Raw genomic sequence first — 23,893 nt, 5'->3', positions numbered from 1 at the left:
AAGGGATCATAATTCCAGACTGACTCAGAGGAAGGGATCATAATTCCTGACTGATTCAGAGGAAGGGTTCATAATTCCAGACTGACTCAGAGGAAGGGATCATAATTCCAGACTGACTCAGAGAAAGGGATCATAATTCCAGACTGACTCAGAGGAAGGCATCATAATTCCAGACTCACTCAGAGGAAGGCATCCTAATTCCAGACTGACTCAGAGGAAGGGATCATAATTCCAGACTGACTCAGAGGAAGGGTTCATAATTCCAGACTCACTCAGAGGAAGGCGTCATAATTCCAGACTCACTCAGAGGAAGGGATCATAATTCCAGACTGACTCAGAGGAAGGGATCATAATTCCAGACTGACTCAGAGGAAGGGATCATAATTCCAGATTGACTCAGAGGAAGGCATCATAATTCCAGACTCACTCAGAGGAAGGGATCATAATTCCAGACTCAAAGGAAGGCATCATAATTCCAGACTCACTCAGAGGAAGAGCCTTTTTCAACTACCCTGTGATTTGATTCTGATCGCAAGGTACATTAAACTAATGGAAACTGCAGCAGCAATTTCCATTAGTGCGATCCGACTGCGATGTGGTTTTGGTCAAAATGTGATCATCGTCCTGCCGCGTTTTGGATGCGATTGAACTTTACTATACTGAGTATAGTAGCTCAATCGCAATCGAATGGTGGAAATTGAAACGTGATTGTGATCGCATTTCATAGTGGAAAAGAGTGAGTATGGTGTGACTGTCCAGCAGGGGGAGCTCTCGGCACACAGACAGCTGCTATAGTGCTTGTACAGTTACACTAGTGTCCAGCAGGGGGCAGCAGGCAGAGGGCACTATAGAGGAGATGGAGTTTGGCTCACCCGGTACTCAGGGACACCTGCAGGTTGTAGCAGGGGATCAGAGGTGTGTCTGAGAACTCAAACAGGAAGTTGTCCTCCTCCTCCTCCTCATTATCCCCGTCCTTCTCCTGGGTGGAAGCGTCGGTGGGAAACAGGAGAACGTCGTGACTGACTTCATCTTTAGCATCTGAAAAACAAAAACTAAGTGTGAGTTTTACATGCGAGAGTAGGATGAGCATGGCGATAATGCTCGATTGTGCTACCTACGTCTGTATTCATCATGGAGGACCGATGGTCCTATGCTATAGTTACACACAGAGTTGTGTACTGTCGCTATGGTTACACACAGAGTTGTGTACTGTCGCTATGGTTACACACAGAGTTGTGTACTGTTTCTAGGATTACACAGAGTTGTGTTGTCAGAATTCTAGCGGTTTTATTTCTGCAGGAAAAGCTGTCATATGTGTATGTTTTAAGTTTTAATGTTCTATGCAAAATTTCATTGTAACCTGTAAAGTTGGGGTACTTTTTTAATATATTTTCCAGGCTGTGAATCTTATATGATTTTAGTTACAGACACTAAAACATTCTGGTTTATGTTAGTGCACTTGTCTGCGGCCTTGACATTTGAAAGATGCTTCTGTGTGAAGACTGAAAGAAACCCGTTTAAAACTCACATTACTGCAGCAATCATATATGTACATTTTCTCAGTTATTACACATAAATATTAATCTAAATATTAATAATCAATACAGTACTTCTAAAGAAAAATAGTTATTGTTAAACCCCATAATTACAAATAGAGTTTAATACTTTGAAATACAGTTAAAAGCTGGATTCTACCAGTGATAGATGAGACAGTAAAACATTCTCATGAGATTGTTTTGATTCTGGAGGATTGTTGACGTGTTCTAGTCTCAGCTAGCTGAACACTCATAGCTGATAATATACACTGTGTTTTGGGAACAGGCCTCATAAAATATAAAACAAAAGAAGGGGTGTTCCCAATTAGTTAAAGATGTTAAAATGGTGACATCTGGCGGTTGAAAATATTATATTTATATCTTCTTGAGAAAGGCAAATATATAGAAAATGATTTTATATTATTACATTTTAATATGCAATTATATCTTATGTGATTGATTGTTTTAAGAAGAATTATATAATAAGTTTTATATTTAAATAAGTATATTAGAAGCCCTGTATGTTTCATAAAGCCTTAAATTGCTGAAAACTCTCACAGGTCTGGTTACAGTGTCAACCTGACCAATCTTATTTCTGGGAAAGAACAGACACATTCCAAACTAATTAGCAGAAGGACATTATCAGAAATGCGTCAAATGACATTGTTTACCGTTTGGAAGTTCAATGTCTGGGGCAAAAAAGTCAAGCAGCAGACAAGATGGCTGGTGACGTCCATTTTTAATTAACTGTGTCAGAAATGACCTAATCAGAATTTATAAACAATATTATGATTTAGGTATTCAAAACATGATAAAGCATTGACGCACGGAAGCTTTAGCCAGTCAGAACCTGGGAATTAGGGAAAGTCCAGATTAGGCAGCCATAGTGCATCCAATCACTATAAAAGTAGGAGCTGAAAGCTCATAGTTTGCACTAGCCTACCAATCTCCTGAGAAGACACACGAGGCAGAAGCTACCTTCCCACACGTGGTTCTAGATCAGGTATGTCAAACCGGTCCTACGAGGGCCGAGATCCTCACACATTTTTGATACAGATCAAATGAATTGATGGGTCTGAATCAGGAAAGGTGTGGTCCATCAGGTAGAACACATTCCTTTCTTTCTCAGCCCATCCAAAACTCTGGCATGGATCTGGCCCTCCAGGCCTGGAGTTCGGCACGTGTTCTAGAAGCTGAAGAGATGACAGAGAAGGGGTAATATGCTTAATATTCTGGTGATTTACTTTATTAATTTTTCAGCATTATGTTCTGTTAAGATCTTAGCAAGAAGTTTTTTAGAAGCTATTTTTTATGCTATTTCTTTAAGAAGATCACTACAAGTTTTACACAGCTACTAGATACACAGCTATTGATACAGATGAGTAATAAACAAAACCTATATGTGCGCTCCTCAAATTTAACCTATTTGTGATTTGTTATAGCATACACTGGATCGCACCTGAAATAAGTGTGTGTATCACTCTATAAGCAGTATATAAGGGTAGACAGGGCGCTCTACAGTAAACAGTTCAAATCATATTCAAGCATTGCACAATAATCATAAATATATATAAAGGGTGAACATGAATAGAAAAGGCTCTATAATAATGTCCGTGATATTGGAATCAGATATAAGTCCACAGGGTTCTTCCTCCAAACTTATTTAGTGCATAGGTGACCTCCAACAGTTCCAGAGTATTATAGAAACAGTATGCGCTCACCAGATTCCACAGCTGCCCTTCTCAGGATCAGCCAAACACGTTTTTGGGCAAGCCAATATTCTCACGATGCCCCAGCTTTTTCCTCCTCAGTGAGCCGTGCAAACATAAGAGACAAAAAAAGGGGGGTCCAATAGTGTGATACTGTATGGTTTAAATCCACTTCATTACACCAGTGCTCCCAATAACTGACATAAGCACCCTGTGCTCCACCACCGGATAATCAACAAAGCCTCTCACCACATAGCCTGGCTGACCCAGCACAGACCAGCATTAATCGCCTTGCTGCTTGCCTCAAATTTATATTTTCGTTGACAGCCTTCCTAGGACTCAAACAGGGCCATATATAGTGTAAAATCTTCTTTTATTAAAAAGGTTAAAACATAGTGCACTTACAATATTGTAGAATCAATTGCGCATATAAAAATCCTCGTGAGCTCTTTCAGCGTCCCTCGCTCCTCAGGCCACGCCCAACTAGTTTCGTCCTATGACTCATCAGGGGCTCGGGCCAATAGGAGCGAGAGGACGCTAAGTACTTTCTCCCAGGTCACATGCTCCCCGACGGAGCTCGGCATGGTTCACTCATCACCACCTCCCTAGCCTCAATTGGCTGAGAGTATTTCCACTTCACCCCTCAAAGTGGGTACGAGTTCACTATAGGCTGGGATTCATCTCCAACTAAACTACATTACCCATACTCCTCTTCTGCCTGCCCTCTCGTGATTGGGTAGTTTGATCTAAGTGTTCTCCGCATCACCTTCCGCATTTGCACACGGAGACCTGAAGCATTTAGGCAACTTCCGCCTATCTCGGAACTACATTACCCATCTTTCCTTTTTACTGTTGCTAACTTAAAGTAAAATTATTTAGAATAAAAATTGTTTAGAATAGCCCAGATATACGTTCACCAGAACCTTACTTATGAATCTGGCATTTGTAAGTTGATTTAAAAGAGGATTTTTCCTTTACCATCCACAATGGTTATCTCATACATGATTCATGAACCTTGCTGAGCCCCCATATACTGGTAACAATAATAGTAGGAATAAAATTTGGGGATACAGATTAGGAATAAACATTAAACCAGAATCAAAATTAGCAAACACTCCCACCCACTGACAACAGTGTATGATCCTCCTGCCCATCAAGTGCTCCCATCTATCAGATTAATTGCCTTACACATGCAGATGTCTGCTGCCCCATACAGAAAGCAGCTCATGACACCCTTCGAAAAAAAGGGGGGCCCCCAGACACCCGCACAAGTCCGCAAACAGCAATCTCGGGCACATCCAGACATCCACCTCCTGTGTTTTTATTGCTTCATCTACATAAAACTGAAGCATGTATACTCACTCCACAACTGCACTCCAAAGTATCGCCATCCCAACGCACATTGCAGACAGCGCAAACCTGTTTGGTTTGACACTATTTCTTTCAACTTAACTCCCTGTGCTATCTCACACGTGGTACATTGCCGGCAGGGGTAAAACCCCACATTTCCCCATGCATCCGTTTTGTTGCTTATCTTGGGACCCTCCACATATGTCTTAACCAACCTTTGCTGCAGATTTTGCGCTCGCCGATAAATACATTTTGGTCGTTCCGGGAGTATTTTACCCAGGACAGGGTCATTCCTTAGCAGACCCCAATGTCTTTTATATATTCTTTCAACCTGTTTGTATTGAGAATTAAATTGTAAAAACACCGCATGTTCAAAGGCACTGGGCTTGTTGTTATTATACCTATTGGTGTTCCTCGAGTTCTGTAGAAACTTCTCTCTCCCCTCCTGCATAACATCCTGTAAGCTCCAACCACTGTCTGTTATATCCTTTTTCAACGAACCTCTCTATTAGCATTTCTACCTGCATAATATAATCGCTAGTATTGGAACAATTTCTACGTATCCTACTCAACTGGCCCTTGGGGATATTAGCCATCCAGTTGGGATGATGGCAGCTTTGCATGGGTATGTATGAATTCCTATCAGTTTTCTTAAAGAAAGTTTTACTTCCCAAAGTCCCATTCCTCTTCATAACAACAATATCTAAAAAATCAATCTCCTCAGTGCTATATTTCATAGTGAGCTCAATTCCCAGCTGATTATGATTCAGCCATTGGACGTACTGATTTAATTGTTCCACACTACCCTCCCATATCCAAAAAAGATCGTCTATAAACCGCTGCCAATTTCTCACCCTACTGCTTTGTGACATCCCCAATATTTCTCTTTCCCATTGATCCATGAAAATATTTGCTACGCTGGGGGCATACTTAGCCCCCATAGCGCAGCCCACCACTTGTAAATAGAACTTCCCGTCAAACCAGAAATAGTTATGTGATAAAGAAAATTGTAATACTTCCAAAATGAATTCAATTTGCTCCCTGCTAAGCGACTTTTGTTCCTCCAGTGCCCTTCCAACCGCTTCCAGCGCCTTTTCATGCGGTATTATAGTATACAGTGCAGTTACATCTGCAGTAACCAATATACTATCGTCATTAACTCGTATACCATCAATGGTCTGCAGTAAGTGCTTGGTATCCTTTAACAAATGTGGTAGGGTACCCACAACCGGTTGCAGAAATTGGTCCACATACTCTCCTAGTCTAGTTATTGGGAGCACTGGTGTAATGAAGTGGATTTAAACCATACAGTATCACACTATTGGACCCCCCTTTTTTTGTCTCTTATGTTTGCACGGCTCACTGAGGAGGAAAAAGCTGGGGCATCGTGAGAATATTGGCTTGTCCAAAAACGTGTTTGGCTGATCCTGAGAAGGGCAGCTGTGGAATCTGGTGAGCGCATACTGTTTCTATAATACTCTGGAACTGTTGGAGGTCACCTATGCACTAAATAAGTTTGGAGGAAGAACCCTGTGGACTTATATCTGATTCCAATATCAGGGACATTATTATAGAGCCTTTTCTATTCATGTTCACCCTTTATATATATTTATGATTATTGTGCAATGCTTGAATATTTGAATATGATTTGAACTGTTTACTGTAGAGCGCCCTGTCTACCCTTATATATTGATACAGATGAGACTACTTTTGATCTTATTCTACATAACACAACTGTTATATTCTTTTTTGAATGTACTTAGAAGATTGATGATCGCTTGGTTATAAAGCCTTGATAAGATGGAATACTGTTATAAGGAAACACTACTTGGAACTGTTCATATTTTGTATATATGCTGTATGATAAGCAAATACAATTTTTATATAAAATCATATACTGAGTGCTCTGATTCATTTCTAGGTATACCATCAATCTATAATTACTGTTATAGAGGGTTCAGACCCCACTATGCCGGATTTATATCATAGCAACGCTTTAAGGGCTGGTCCTTTACTGAGTTAGCAATCATGAAAAAGGCAAGAACCGCTCAGGTTTTTGACAGTGTACTGTCGTTATGGTTACACACAGAGCTGTGTACTGTCGCTATGGTTACACACAGAGTTGTGTACTGTCGCTATGGCTATATAGTGGGTAATTTCAGCTTACAGTCAGTAATGAACAGAGGATTGTTGACTGAATAATATGATAAGGATACGCCAGCGGAGAAACGCGCAGCTTCTAGATGCAGCTACAGTAAATCCACACTGACAGCAATAATGGCGTCATACCTAGTATAGCGCTGCTGTAGAAGTCCCATGATGTGCGGGGGTCGCCATCCGTCCGGCCGCGCAGGTCTGACAGGTAATCTGTGGAGGGAGGAAGCAGAAGGCAGGTGAGGGTACAGCTACACACACCATATACTAAAGTCACAGCTTTGTGCTAACCCCAAACATGTCACAGCAGCCAAGGGGACACCGGCCCAAACATGTCACAGCAGCCAAGGGGACACCGGCCCAAACATGTCACAGCAGCCAAGGGGACACCGGCCCAAACATGTCACAGCAGCCAAGGTGACACCAGCCCAAACATGTCACAGCAGCCAAGGTGACACCAGCCCAAACATGTCACAGCAGCCAAGGTGACACCAGCCCAAACATGTCACAGCAGCCAAGGTGACACCGGCCCAAACATGTCACAGCAGCCAAGGTGACACCAGTCCAAACATGTCACAGCAGCCAAGGGGACACCGGTCCAAACATGTCACAGCGGCCAAGGGGACACCGGCCCAAACATGTCACAGCAGCCAAGGTGACACCGGCCCAAACATGTCACAGCAGCCAAGGTGACACCAGCCCAAACATGTCACAGCGGCCAAGGTGACACCGGCCCAAACATGTCACAGCAGCCAAGGGGACACCGGCCCAAACATGTCACAGCAGCCAAGGGGACACCGGCCCAAACATGTCACAGCGGCCAAGGGGACACCGGCCCAAACATGTCACAGCGGCCAAGGTGACACCGGCCCAAACATGTCACAGCAGCCAAGGGGACACCGGCTAAACCCCAAACATGTCACAGCGGCCAAGGGGACACCGGCCAAAAACATGTCACAGCAGCCAAGGTGACACCGGCCCAAACATGTCACAGTAGCCAAGGTGACACCAGCTAAACCCCAAACATGTCACCGCAGCCAAGGTGTCACCGGCCAAACACGTCACAGCAGCCAAGGTGACAGCGGCCCAAACACGTCACAGCAGCCAAGGGGACACCAGCTAAACCCCAAATATGTCACAGCAGCCAAGGTGACACTGGCCCAAACATATCACAGTAGCCAAGGTGACACCAGCTAAACCCCAAAAACGTCACAGTAGCCAAGGTGACAGCGGCCCAAACGCGTCACAGCAGCCAAGGTGACAGCGGCCCAAATGCGTCACAGCAGCCAAGGTGACAGCGGCCCAAACGCGTCACAGCAGCCAAGGTGACACTGGCCCAAACGCGTCACAGCAGCCAAGGTGACAGCGGCCCAAACACGTCACAGCAGCCAAGGTGACAGCGGCCCAAACACGTCACAGCAGCCAAGGTGACAGCAGCCCAAACACGTCACAGCAGCCAAGGGGACACCAGCTAAACCCCAAATATGTCACAGCAGCCAAGGTGACAGTGGCCCAAACACGTCACAGTAGCCAAGGTGACACCAGCTAAACCCCAAAAACGTCACAGCAGCCAAGGTGACAGCGGCCCAAACACGTCACAGCAGCCAAGGTGACAGCGGCCCAAACACGTCACAGCAGCCAAGGTGACAGCGGCCCAAACACGTCACAGCAGCCAAGGCACATCAGGGGCGCGGCGGCGAGACACATCAGGGGAAGGGCAGAGAGACACATCAGGGGAAGGGCAGCGAGACACATCAGGGGCGCGGCGGCGAGACACATCAGGGGCGCGGCGGCGAGACACATCAGGGGCGCGGCGGCGATACACATCAGGGGAAGGGCAGCGAGACACATCAGGGGAAGGGCAGCGAGACACATCAAGGGCGCGGCGGCGAGACACATCAGGGAAAGGGCAGCGAGACACATCAGGGGAAGGGCAGCGAGACACCAGGGGAAGGGCAGCGAGACACATCAGGGGAAGGGCAGCGAGACACATCAGGGGCGCGGCGGCGAGACACATCAGGGGCGCGGCGGCGAGACACATCAGGGGCGCGGCGGCGAGACACACATCAGGGGCGCGGCGGCGAGACACACATCAGGGGAGCGGCGGCGAGACACACATCAGGGGCGCGGCGGCGAGACACATCAGGGGCGGGGCGGGGCAGGGAGACAAAGATCAGGGGCGGGGCAGGGAGACACATCAGGGGCGGGGCAGGGAGACACAGATCAGGGGCGGGGCAGCGAGACACATCGGGGCACGGCGGCGAGACACATCAGGGGCGCGGCGGCGAGACACATCAGGGGCGCGGCGGCGAGACACATCAGGGGCGCGGCGGCGAGACACATCAGGGGCGCGGCGGCGAGACACATCAGGGGCGCGGCGGCGAGACACATCAGGGGCGCGGCGGCGAGACACATCAGGGGCGCGGCGGCGAGACACATCAGGGGCGCGGTGGCGAGACACTCAGGGGCGGGGCGGGGCAGGGAGACAAAGATCAGGGGCGGGGCAGGGAGACACAGATCAGGGGCGCGGCGGCGAGACACAGATCAGGGGCGCGGCGGCGAGACACAGATCAGGGGCGCGGCGGCGAGACACAGATCAGGGGCGCGGCGGCGAGACACAGATCAGGGGCGCGGCGGCGAGACACATCAGGGGCGCGGCGGCGAGACACATCAGGGGCGCGGCGGCGAGACACATCAGGGGCGCGGCGGCGAGACACATCAGGGGCGCGGCGGCGAGACACATCAGGGGCGCGGCGGCGAGACACATCAGGGGCGCGGCGGCGAGACACATCAGGGGCGCGGCGGCGAGACACATCAGGGGCGCGGCGGCGAGACACATCAGGGGCGCGGCGGCGAGACACATCAGGGGCGCGGCGGCGAGACACATAAGGGCGCGGCGGCGAGACACATAAGGGCGCGGCGGCGAGACACATAAGGGCGCGGCGGCGAGACACATAAGGGCGCGGCGGCGAGACACATCAGGGACGCGGCAGGGAGACACACATCAGGGGCGCGGCAGGGACACACATCAGGGGAGCGGCAGGGAGACACACATCAGCGCGGCGGCGAGACACATAAGGGCGCGGCGGCGAGACACATCAGGGGCGCGGCGGCGAGACACATAAGGGCGCGGCGGCGAGACACATCAGGGGCGCGGCGGCGAGACACATCAGGGGCGCGGCGACGAGACACATCAGGGGTGCGGCGGCGAGACATCAGGGGCGCGGCGGCGAGACACATCAGGGGCGCGGCGGCGAGACACATCAGGGGCGCGGCGGCGAGACACATCAGGGGCGCGGCGGCGAGACACATCAGGGGCGCGGCGGCGAGACACATCAGGGGACTCCCCAGGTGCAGGGACAGGTGGGCGGCATTAGGGGCAGGATTATTAGAGGACCTACCCGGGGCAGAGACAGATCAGGGGCGGGGCAGGGAGACACACATCAGGGGAGCGGCAGGGAGACACACATCAGGGGAGCGGCAGGGACACACACATCAGGAGCGGGGCAGGGAGACACACATCAGGGGCGGGGCAGGGAGACACACATCAGGGGCGGGGCAGGGAAACACGCATCAGGGGCGCGGCAGGGACACACATCAGGGGAGCGGCAGGGAGACACACATCAGGGGCGTGGCAGGGAGACACATCAGGGGCGCGGCGGCGAGACACATCAGGGGCGCGGCGGCGAGACATCAGGGGCGCGGCGGCGAGACATCAGGGGCGCGGCGGCGAGACATCAGGGGCGCGGCGGCGAGACATCAGGGGCGCGGCGGCGAGACATCAGGGGCGCGGCGGCGAGACATCAGGGGCGCGGCGGCGAGACACATCAGGGGAAGGGCGGCGAGACACATCAGGGGAAGGGCAGCGGGACACATCAGGGGACTCCCCAGGTGCAGGGACAGGTGGGCGGCATTAGGGGCAGGATTATTAGAGGACCTACCCGGGGCAGAGACAGATCAGGGGCGGGGCAGGGAGACACACATCAGGGGAGCGGCAGGGAGACACACATCAGGAGCGGGGCAGGGAGACACACATCAGGGGAGCGGCAGGGAGACACACATCAGGGGCGGGGCAGGGAGACACATCAGGGGCGGGGCAGGGAGACACACATCAGGGGCGGGGCAGGGAGACACACATCAGGGGCGGGGCAGGGAGACACACATCAGGGGAGCGGCAGGGAGACACACATCAGGGGAGCGGCAGGGAGACACACATCAGGGGAGCGGCAGGGAGACACACATCAGGGGAGCGGCAGGGAGACACACATCAGGGGAGCGGCAGGGAGACACACATCAGGGGAGCGGCAGGGAGACACATCAGGGGAGCGGCAGGGAGACACACATCAGGGGAGCGGCAGGGAGACACACATCAGGGAGACACACATCAGGGGCAGGGAGACACATCAGGGGCGCGGCAGGGAGACACACATCAGGGGAGCGGCAAGGAGACACACATCAGGAGCGGGGCAGGGAGACACACATCAGGGGAGCGGCAGGGAGACACACATCAGGGGAGCGGCAGGGAGACACACATCAGGGGGCGGGGCAGGGAGACACACATCAGGGGAGCGGCAGGGAGACACACATCAGGGGAGCGGCAGGGAGACACACATCAGGGGAGCGGCAGGGAGACACACATCAGGGGAGCGGCAGGGAGACACACATCAGGGGAGCGGCAGGGAGACACACATCAGGGAGACACACATCAGGGGCGGGGCAGGGAGACACATCAGGGGCGCGGCAGGGAGACACACATCAGGGGCGCGGCAGGGAGACACACATCAGGGGAGCGGCAAGGAGACACACATCAGGAGCGGGGCAGGGAGACACACATCAGGGGAGCGGCAGGGAGACACACATCAGGGGAGCGGCAGGGAGACACACATCAGGGGGCGGGGCAGGGAGACACACATCAGGGGAGCGGCAGGGAGACACACATCAGGGGAGCGGCAGGGAGACACACATCAGGGGAGCGGCAGGGAGACACACATCAGGGGAGCGGCAGGGAGACACACATCAGGGGAGCGGCAGGGAGACACACATCAGGGAGACACACATCAGGGGCGGGGCAGGGAGACACATCAGGGGCGCGGCAGGGAGACACACATCAGGGGCGCGGCAGGGAGACACATCAGGGGAGCGGCAGGGAGACACACATCAGGGGCGCGGCAGGGAGAGACATCAGGGGAGCGGCAGGGAGACACACATCAGGGGAGCGGCAGGGAGACACACATCAGGGGAGCGCCAGGGAGACACACATCAGGGGAGCGCCAGGGAGACACACATCAGGGGAGCGCCAGGGAGACACACATCAGGGGAGCGCCAGGGAGACACACATCAGGGGAGCGGCAGGGAGACACACATCAGGGGAGCGGCAGGGAGACACACATCAGGGGAGCGGCAGGGAGACACATCAGGGGAGCGGCAGGGAGACACACATCAGGGGAGCGGCAGGGAGACACACATCAGGGGAGCGGCAGGGAGACACACATCAGGGGAGCGGCAGGGAGACACACATCAGGGGAGCGGCAGGGAGACACACATCAGGGGAGCGGCAGGGAGACACACATCAGGGGAGCGGCAGGGAGACATCAGGGGCGCGGCAGGGAGACATCAGGGGCGCGGCAAGGAGACATCAGGGGCGTGGCAGGGAGACACACATCAGGGGCGCGGCAGGGAGACACACATCAGGGGCGCGGCAGGGAGACACACATCAGGGGAGCGGCAGGGAGACACACATCAGGGGAGCGGCAGGGAGACACACATCAGGGGAGCGGCAGGGAGACACACATCAGGGGAGCGGCAGGGAGACACACATCAGGGGAGCGGCAGGGAGACACACATCAGGGGAGCGGCAGGGAGACACACATCAGGGGAGCGGCAGGGAGACACACATCAGGGGAGCGGCAGGGAGACACACATCAGGGGAGCGGCAGGGAGACACACATCAGGGGAGCGGCAGGGAGACACACATCAGGGGAGCGGCAGGGAGACACACATCAGGGGAGCGGCAGGGAGACACACATCAGGGGAGCGGCAGGGAGACACACATCAGGGGCGCGGCAGGGAGACACACATCAGGGGCGCGGCAGGGAGACACACATCAGGGGCGCGGCAGGGAGACACACATCAGGGGCGCGGCAGGGAGACACACATCAGGGGCCTCCCCAGGTGCAGGGACAGGTGGGCGGCATTAGGGGGCAGGATTATCAGAGGACCTCCTCGGGTGCAGGGACAGGCAGGCGGCATTAGGGGGCAGGATTATCAGAGGACCTCCCCGGGTGCAGGGACAGGCAGGCGGCATTAGGGGGCAGGATTATCAGAGGACCTCCCCGGGTGCAGAGACAGGTGGGCAGCACTAGGGGGCAGGATTATCAGAGGACCTCCTCAGGTGCAGGGACAGGTGGGCGTCACTAGGGGGCAGGATTATCAGAGGACCTTCCCGGGTGCAGAGACAGGTGGGCAGCACTAGGGGGCAGGATTATCAGAGGACCTCCCCGGGTGCAGGGACAGATGGGCGGCACTAAGGGGCAGGATTATCAGAGGACCTCCCCAGGTGCAGGGACAGGTGGGCGGCACTAGGGGGCAGGATTATTTGAGGACCTCCCCGGGTGCAGGGATAGGTGGGCGGCATTAGGGGGTAGGATTATCAGAGGACCTCCCGGGTGCAGGGACAGGTGGGCGGCACTAAGGGGCAGGATTATCAGAGCACCTCTCCGGGTGCAGGGACAGGTGGGCGGCACTAGGGGGCAGGATTATCAGAGGACCTCCCCGGGTGCAGGGACAGGTGGGCGGCACTAGGGGGCAGGATTATCAGAGCACCTCCCCGGGTGCAGGGACAGGTGGGCGGCACTAGGGGGCAGGATTATCAGAGGACCTCCCCGGGTGCAGGGACAGGTGGGCGGCACTAGGGGGCAGGATTATCAGAGGACCTCCCCGGGTGCAGGGATAGGTGGGCGGCACTAGGGGGCAGGATTATCAGGGGCCTCCCCAGGTGCAGGGACAGGTGGGCGGCACTAGGGGGAAGGATTATCAGAGGACCTCCCCGGGTGCAGGGACAGGTGGGCGGCATTAGGGGGCAGAATTATCAGGGGCCTCCCCAGGTGCAGGGACAGGTGGGCGGCATTAGGGGGCAGGATTATCAGAGGACCTCCCCGGGGGCAGGGACAGGTGGGCGGCACTAGAGGGCAGGATTATCAGAGGAACTCCCCGGGTGCAGGGACAGGTGGGCGGCATTAGGGGGCAGGATTATCAGAGGACCTCCCCGGGTGCAGGGACAGGTGGGCGGCATTAGGGGGCAGGATTATCAGAGGACCTACCCAGGTGCAGGGACAGGTGGGCGGCACTAGAGGGCAGGATTATAAGAGGACCTCCCCGGGTGCAGGGACAGGTGGGCGGCACTAGAGGGCAGGTTTATAAGAGGACCTCCCCGGGTGCAGGGACAGGTGGGCGGCATTAGGGGGCAGGATTATCAGAGGACCTCCCCGGGTGCAGGGACAGGTGGGAGGCATTAGGGGGCAGGATTATCAGAGGACCTCCCCGGGTGCAGGGATAGGTGGGCGGCACTAGGGGGCAGGATTATCAGGGGCCTCCCCAGGTGCAGGGACAGGTGGGCGGCACTAGGGGGAAGGATTATCAGAGGACCTCCCCGGGTGCAGGGACAGGTGGGCGGCATTAGGGGGCAGAATTATCAGGGGCCTCCCCAGGTGCAGGGACAGGTGGGCGGCACTAGGGGGCAGGATTATCAGAGGACCTCCACAGCTGCAGGGACAGGTGGGCGGCACTAGGGGGCAGGATTATCAGAGGACCCACCGGGTGCAGGGACAGGTGGGCGGCACTAGGGGGCAGGATTATCAGAGGACCTCCACGGCTGCAGGGACAGGTGGGCGGCACTAGGGGGCAGGATTATCAGAGGACCCACCGGGTGCAGGGACAGGTGGGCGGCACTAGGGGGCAGGATTATCAGAGGACCTCCACGGCTGCAGGGACAGGTGGGGGGCACTAAGGGGCAGGATAATATGACCAGTAACCACATACTGTAAGTTCTGTGCACAGCTCACCAGTCAGGAAGGTCCGCATGGGGTCACTGTTGGCCAGTTTCAGTGGTGTCTGTCCGGAATACGTGGCCAGTGTGGGATCAGCACCGTAGGACAGCAGCAGCCACACGGTCTCCAGGTTGTCGTTCACCACAGCATCGTGGATGGGCCTGAGAGGGAGACACACATTAAACATTCGCAATGAGAGAACAGAAATACACGAAGCACTACACTATGCAAAGCGGTAGGATCCTTTTCCATCTGTCGGATAATAGGGGATGCGCTCGGTCAGTTCCCGGTGAACGGCAGGAGCAGAAAGCTCTAGGGGACAGGAGGGCGATGAAGGGTGCGCGCAGGGCCCAGCCGCACATGCACAGAAGCCGCGACCTGATCACCGGCAGAACTGAGGGGTCAAGGAGGACGGCGAGGGACCGAGTGCTGCTCATGGGGCGGGAGGAAGCCCGGGGTGAGTATAAATTACCAATAGTGTACCATCTCTATTACGCTTTAAGCACAGGTCCCCATCTGCTGCACAAGCATGTCTGCCAGGAAGGGGAGGAGCTCCACCAATCCACAGGCACTTCATACATCTATATGCTCCTCCCATTACCCTGGTCACATGATGACACAGAGCCGTCACTTATACCTCTGACTCCTCCAATTATCCTGATCACTTGACAGCACAGTGCTATCACTTATACCCCGGCCCCTCCCATTACCCTGATCACATGACGCAACAGTGCTGTCACATGTACCCCGGCCCCTCCCTTTACCCTGATCATGAAACCACAGTGCCGTTACTTCATACCTCTGGTCCCTCCCATTACCCTGATCACATGACAGCACAGAACTGTCACTTCATGCCTCTGGCCAATCCCATTACCCTGATCACATGACGCAACAGCGCTGTCACTTGTACCCAGGCCCCTCCCATTAACCTGATCACTTGACAGCACAGTGTTGACACTTATATCCCTGGCCCCTCCCATTGCCCCGATCATGACACCATAGTGCTGACACTTCTACCCCTGGCCACTGCCATTACCCTGATCACATGACAGCACAGTGGTGTCACTTCATACCTCTGGCCCCTCCCATTACCCTGATCACATGACTGCACAGAACTGTCACTTCATACCTCTAGCCCCTCCCATTACCTGATCACATGACTTACTACACCTCCCAGCAAAACAGAAGTTGAGGTCAGAGCTCCTCTCTCACTCACCGAGTCCCGTCCTGAGCACTGCAGTTGACATTCGCGCCATTATCCAGAAGGATCTGTAAGATTTCTGTCCAGCCGCGTGCGCAGGCTTCGTGCAGAGCCGTGTATCCGGCGTTATCCCGGTGATTGACGTCTGTTGGATCTCGCTGCAGACAATACAGAACCACGTCCTGCAGGGAAAGGAAGAGGTTAACAACGCGCGTATCATGTGACTCAGGATGCCCTACTGAGGACAGCACCACGTCCTGCAGGGAGAGGAAGAGGTTATCATGTGACCCAGGACATGCCCTACTGAGGACAGCACCACGTCCTGCAGGGAGAGGAAGAGGTTATCATGTGACCCAGGACACGCCCTTCTGAGGACAGCACCACGTCCTGCAGGGAGAGGAAGAGGTTATCATGTGACCCAGGACACGCCCTACTGAGGACAGAACCATGTCCTGAAAGAGGCTAACAACCCGTCTATCATGTGACTCAAGACACGCCCTACTGAGGACAGCACCACGTCCTGCAAGGAGCGGAAGAGGTTATCATGTGACCCAGGACACGCCCTACTGAGGACAGCGCCACATTCTGCAGGGAGAGGAAGAGGTTATCATGTGACCCAGGACACGCCCTACTGAGGACAGCGCCACATTCTGCAGGGAGAGGTTATCATGTGACCCAGGACACGCCCTACAGAGGACAGCACCACATCCGGCAGAGAGAGGAAGAGGTTAACAACCCGTGTATCATGCGACCCAGGACACGCCCTACGTCCTGCAGGGAGAGGAAGAGGTTATCATGTGACCCAGGACATGACCCAATTAAGGATAGAGCCACATGCTGCATATAATAATAATATGGTAGGACATTAGACTGTGACTATGGTAGGATTAGAGTGTGAGCTCCTCTGGGGACAGTCAGTGACATGACTATGTACTCTGTAATGTGCTGCAGAAGATGTCAGTGCTATATAAATACATAATAATAATATGGTAGGACATTAGGCTATGACTATGGTAGGATTAGATTGTGAGCTCCTCTGAGGACAGTCAGTGACATGACTATGTATTCTGTAATGTGCTGCAGAAGATGTCAGTGCTATATAAATACATAATAATATGGTAGGACATTACACTATGACTATGGTAGGATTAGATTGTGATCTCCTCTGAGGACAGTCAGTGACATGACTATGTACTCTGTAATGTGCTGCAGAAGATGTCAGTGCTATATAAATACATAATAATAATATGGTAGGACATTAGACTATGACTATGGTAGGATTAGATTGTGAGCTCCTCTGAGGACAGTCAGTGACATGACTATGTACTCTGTAATGTGCTGCAGAAGATGTCAGTGCTATATACATACATAATAATATGGTAGGACATTAGACTATGACTATGGTAGGATTAGAGTGTGAGCTCCTCTGAGGACAGTCAGTGACATGACTATGTACTCTGTAATGTGCTGCAGAAGATGTCAGTGCTATATAAATACATAATAATAATATTGTAGGACATTAGACTATGACTATGGTAGGATTAGATTGTGAGCTCCTCTGAGTACAGTCAGTGACATGACTATGTACTCTGTAATGTGCTGCAGAAGATGTCAGTGCTATATAAATACATAATAATAATATGGTAGGACATTAGACTGTGACTATGGTAGGATTAGAGTGTGAGCTCCTCTGAGGACAGTCAGTGACATGACTATGTACTCTGTACAGTGCTGCAGGAGATGTCAGTGCTATATAAATACATAATAATAATATTGTAGGACATTAGAATATGACTATGGTAGGATTAGATTGTGAGCTCCTCTGAGGACAGTCAGTGACATGACTATGTACTCTGTACAGTGCTGCAGGAGATGTCAGTGCTATATAAATACATAATAATAATATTGTAGGACATTAGAATATGACTATGGTAGGATTAGAGTGTGAGCTCCTCTGAGGACAGTCAGTGACATGACTATGTACTCTGTAATGTGCTGCAGAAGATGTCAGTGCTATATAAATACATAATAATATGGTAGGACATTAGACTGTGACTATGGTAGGATTAGAGTGTGAGCTCCTCTGAGGACAGTCAGTGACATGACTATGTACTCTGTACAGTGCTGCAGGAGATGTCAGTGCTATATAAATACATAATAATAATATTGTAGGACATTAGAATATGACTATGGTAGGATTCGATTGTGAGCTCCTCTGAGGACAGTCAGTGACATGACTATGTACTCTGTACAGTGCTGCAGGAGATGTCAGTGCTATATAAATACATAATAATAATATTGTAGGACATTAGAATGTGACTATGGTAGGATTAGATTGTGAGCTCCTCTGAGGACAGTCAGTGACATGACTATGTACTCTGTACAGTGCTGCAGGAGATGTCAGTGCTATATAAATACATAATAATAATATTGTAGGACATTAGAATATGACTATGGTAGGATTAGAGTGTGAGCTCCTCTGAGGACAGTCAGTGACATGACTATGTACTCTGTAATGTGCTGCAGAAGATGTCAGTGCTATATAAATACATAATAATATGGTAGGACATTAGACTGTGACTATGGTAGGATTAGAGTGTGAGCTCCTCTGAGGACAGTCAGTGACATGACTATGTACTCTGTACAGTGCTGCAGGAGATGTCAGTGCTATATAAATACATAATAATAATATTGTAGGACATTAGAATATGACTATGGTAGGATTCGATTGTGAGCTCCTCTGAGGACAGTCAGTGACATGACTATGTACTCTGTACAGTGCTGCAGGAGATGTCAGTGCTATATAAATACATAATAATAATATTGTAGGACATTAGAATGTGACTATGGTAGGATTAGATTGTGAGCTCCTCTGAGGACAGTCAGTGACATGACTATGTACTCTGTACAGTGCTGCAGGAGATGTCAGTGCTATATAAATACATAATAATAATATTGTAGGACATTAGAATATGACTATGGTAGGATTAGAGTGTGAGCTCCTCTGAGGACAGTCAGTGACATGACTATGTACTCTGTAATGTGCTGCAGAAGATGTCAGTGCTATATAAATACATAATAATATGGTAGGACATTAGACTGTGACTATGGTAGGATTAGAGTGTGAGCTCCTCTGAGGACAGTCAGTGACATGACTATGTACTCTGTACAGTGCTGCAGGAGATGTCAGTGCTATATAAATACATAATAATAATATTGTAGGACATTAGAATATGACTATGGTAGGATTCGATTGTGAGCTCCTCTGAGGACAGTCAGTGACATGACTATGTACTCTGTACAGTGCTGCAGGAGATGTCAGTGCTATATAAATACATAATAATAATATTGTAGGACATTAGAATATGACTATGGTGGGATTAGAGTGTGAGCTCCTCTGAGGACAGTCAGTGACATGACTATGTACTCTGTAATGTGCTGCAGGAGATGTCAGTGCTATATAAATACATAATAATAATATGGTAGGACATTAGACTATGACTATGGCAGGATTAGAGTGTGAGCTCCTCTGAGGACAGTCAGTGACATGACCATGTACTCTGTAATGTGCTGCAGAAGATGTCAGTGCTATATAAATACATAATAATATGGTAGGACATTAGACTATGACTATGGTAGGATTAGAGTGTGAGCTCCTCTGAGGACAGTCAGTGACATGACTATGTACTCTGTAATGTGCTGCAGAAGATGTCAGTGCTATATAAATACATAAAAATATGGTAGGACATTAGACTATGACTATGGTAGGATTAGAGTGTGAGCTCCTCTGAGGACAGTCAGTGACATGACTATGTACTCTGTAATGTGCTGTAGAAGATCTCAGTGCTATATAAATACATAATAATAATATGGTAGGACATTACACTATGACTATGGTAGGATTAGATTGTGAGCTCCTCTGAGGACAGTCAGTGACATGACTTTGTACTCTGTACAGTGCTGCAGAAGATGTCAGTGCTATATAAATACATAATAATAATATGGTAGGACATTAGACTATGACTATGGTAGATTAGATAGTGAGCTCCTCTGAGGACAGTCAGTGACATGACTATGCACTCTGTACAGTGCTGCAGGAGATGTCAGTGCTATATAAATACATAATAATAATATGGTAGTAGGACATTAGACTATGACTATGGTAGGATTAGAGTGTGAGCTCCTTTAAGGACAGTCAGTGACATGACTATGTACTCTGTACAGTGCTGCAGAAGATGTCAGTGCTATATAAATATATAATAATATGGAAGGACATTAGTCTATGACTATGGTAGGATTAGATTGTGAGCTCCTCTGAGGACAGTCAGTAACATGACTATGTACTCTGTAATGTGCTGCAGAAGATGTCAGTGCTATATAAATACATAATAATATGGAAGGACATTAGGCTATGGCTATGGTAGGATTAGATTGTGAGCTCCTCTGAGGACAGTCAGTGACATGACTATGTACTCTGTAATGTGCTGCAGAAGATGTCAGTGCTATATAAATACATAATAAAAATATGGTAGGACATTAGACTATGACTATGGTAGGATTAGAGTGTGAGCTCCTCTGAGGACAGTCAGTGACATGACTATGTACTCTGTAATGTGCTGTAGAAGATCTCAGTGCTATATAAATACATAATAATAATATGGTAGGACATTACACTATGACTATGGTAGGATTAGATTGTGAGCTCCTCTGAGGACAGTCAGTGACATGACTTTGTACTCTGTACAGTGCTGCAGAAGATGTCAGTGCTATATAAATACATAATAATAATATGGTAGGACATTAGGCTATGACTGTGGTAGGATTAGAGTGTGAGCTCCTCTGAGGACAGTCAGTGACATGACTATGTACTCTGTAATGTGCTGCAGAAGATGTCAGTGCTATATAAATACATAATAATAATATGGTAGGACATTACACTATGACTATGGTAGGATTAGAGTGTGAGCTCCTCTGAGGACAGTCAGTGACATGACTATGTACTCTGTAATGTGCTGCAGAAGATGTCAGTGCTATATAAATACATAATAATATGGTAGGACATTAGACTATGACTATGGTAGATTAGATAGTGAGCTCCTCTGAGGACAGTCAGTGACATGACTATGTACCCTGTACAGTGCTGCAGAAGATGGTCAGTGCTATATAAATACATAATAATAATATGGTAGGACATTACACTATGACTATGGTAGGATTAGATTGTGAGCTCCTCTGAGGACAGTCAGTGACATGACTATGTACTCTGTAATGTGCTGCAGAAGATGTCAGTGCTATATACATACATAATAATATGGTAGGACATTAGACTATGACTATGGTAGGATTAGAGTGTGAGCTCCTCTGAGGACAGTCAGTGACATGACTATGTACTCTGTAATGTGCTGTAGAAGATCTCAGTGCTATATAAATACATAATAATAATATGGTAGGACATTACACTATGACTATGGTAGGATTAGATTGTGAGCTCCTCTGAGGACAGTCAGTGACATGACTATGTACTCTGTACAGTGCTGCAGAAGATGTCAGTGCTATATAAATACATAATAATAATATGGTAGGACATTACACTATGACTATGGTAGGATTAGATTGTGAGCTCCTCTGAGGACAGTCAGTGACATGACTTTGTACTCTGTACAGTGCTGCAGAAGATGTCAGTGCTATATAAATACATAATAATAATATGGTAGGACATTAGGCTATGACTATGGTAGGATTAGAGTGTGAGCTCCTCTGAGGACAGTCAGTGACATGGCTATGCACTCTGTACAGTGCTGCAGGAGATGTCAGTGCTATATAAATACATAATAATAATATGGTAGTAGGACATTAGACTATGACTATGGTAGGATTAGAGTGTGAGCTCCTTTAAGGACAGTCAGTGACATGACTATGTACTCTGTACAGTGCTGCAGAAGATGTCAGTGCTATATAAATACATAATAATATGGAAGGACATTAGTCTATGACTATGGTAGGATTAGATTGTGAGCTCCTCTGAGGACAGTCAGTAACATGACTATGTACTCTGTAATGTGCTGCAGAAGATGTCAGTGCTATATAAATACATAATAATATGGAAGGACATTAGGCTATGGCTATGGTAGGATTAGATTGTGAGCTCCTCTGAGGACAGTCAGTGACATGACTATGTACTCTGTAATGTGCTGCAGAAGATGTCAGTGCTATATAAATACATAATAATAATATGGTAGGACATTAGACTATGACTATGGTAGGATTAGAGTGTGAGCTCCTCTGAGGACAGTCAGTGACATGACTATGTACTCTGTAATGTGCTGTAGAAGATCTCAGTGCTATATAAATACATAATAATAATATGGTAGGACATTACACTATGACTATGGTAGGATTAGATTGTGAGCTCCTCTGAGGACAGTCAGTGACATGACTTTGTACTCTGTAATGTGCTGCAGAAGATGTCAGTGCTATATAAATACATAATAATAATATGGTAGGACATTAGACTATGACTATGGTAGGATTAGATTGTGAGCTCCTCTGAGGACAGTCAGTGACATGACTATGTACTCTGTAATGTGCTGCAGAAGATGTCAGTGCTATATACATACATAATAATATGGTAGGACATTAGACTATGACTATGGTAGGATTAGAGTGTGAGCTCCTCTGAGGACAGTCAGTGACATGACTATGTACTCTGTAATGTGCTGCAGAAGATGTCAGTGCTATATAAATACATAATAATAATATTGTAGGACATTAGAATATGACTATGGTAGGATTAGAGTGTGAGCTCCTCTGAGGACAGTCAGTGACATGACTATGTACTCTGTAATGTGCTGCAGAAGATGTCAGTGCTATATAAATACATAATAATATGGTAGGACATTAGACTGTGACTATGGTAGGATTAGAGTGTGAGCTCCTCTGAGGACAGTCAGTGACATGACTATGTACTCTGTACAGTGCTGCAGGAGATGTCAGTGCTATATAAATACATAATAATAATATTGTAGGACATTAGAATATGACTATGGTAGGATTCGATTGTGAGCTCCTCTGAGGACAGTCAGTGACATGACTATGTACTCTGTAATGTGCTGCAGGAGATGTCAGTGCTATATAAATACATAATAATAATATGGTAGGACATTAGACTATGACTATGGCAGGATTAGAGTGTGAGCTCCTCTGAGGACAGTCAGTGACATGACCATGTACTCTGTAATGTGCTGCAGAAGATGTCAGTGCTATATAAATACATAATAATAATATGGTAGGACATTAGACTATGACTATGGTAGGATTAGAGTGTGAGCTCCTCTGAGGACAGTCAGTGACATGACCATGTACTCTGTAATGTGCTGCAGAAGATGTCAGTGCTATATAAATACATAATAATAATATGGTAGGACATTAGACTATGACTATGGTAGGATTAGATTGTGAGCTCCTCTGAGGGCAGTCAGTGACATGACTATGTACTCTGTACAGTGCTGCAGAAGATGTCAGTGCTATATAAATACATAATAATATGGAAGGACATTAGGCTATGGCTATGGTAGGATTAGATTGTGAGCTCCTCTGAGGACAGTCAGTGACATGACTATGTACTCTGTAATGTGCTGCAGAAGATGTCAGTGCTATATAAATACATAAAAATATGGTAGGACATTAGACTATGACTATGGTAGGATTAGAGTGTGAGCTCCTCTGAGGACAGTCAGTGACATGACTATGTACTCTGTAATGTGCTGTAGAAGATCTCAGTGCTATATAAATACATAATAATAATATGGTAGGACATTACACTATGACTATGGTAGGATTAGATTGTGAGCTCCTCTGAGGACAGTCAGTGACATGACTATGTACTCTGTACAGTGCTGC

The 23,893-nt window shown here is 49.4% G+C and overlaps 1 protein-coding gene across 5 annotated transcripts in view; it reads right to left on the bottom strand.

Annotated features, from left to right (window-relative positions):
- BCORL1 (BCL6 corepressor like 1) overlaps positions 1 to 23,893 on the bottom strand; it is a 203,831-nt gene that overhangs the window by 12,459 nt on the left and 167,479 nt on the right. For all 5 annotated transcript variants that reach the window (XM_068249975.1, XM_068249976.1, XM_068249974.1 and 2 more), the window contains 4 exons: positions 16,010 to 16,176; positions 14,809 to 14,954; positions 6,884 to 6,961; positions 873 to 1,038 (listed from right to left, as the gene is read on the bottom strand). In XM_068249975.1, coding sequence (XP_068106076.1) covers positions 873 to 1,038; positions 6,884 to 6,961; positions 14,809 to 14,954; positions 16,010 to 16,176 — 557 coding nt within the window. The remainder of the gene's footprint in view (positions 1 to 872; positions 1,039 to 6,883; positions 6,962 to 14,808; positions 14,955 to 16,009; positions 16,177 to 23,893) is intronic.

Source organism: Hyperolius riggenbachi, chromosome 8 (assembly GCF_040937935.1).
Source record: "Hyperolius riggenbachi isolate aHypRig1 chromosome 8, aHypRig1.pri, whole genome shotgun sequence".
Taxonomy (NCBI): Eukaryota; Metazoa; Chordata; class Amphibia; order Anura; family Hyperoliidae; genus Hyperolius; species Hyperolius riggenbachi.
The sequence above is the reverse complement of the archived record's forward strand: the minus strand, read 5'-3'. Positions and strand labels throughout refer to the sequence as shown.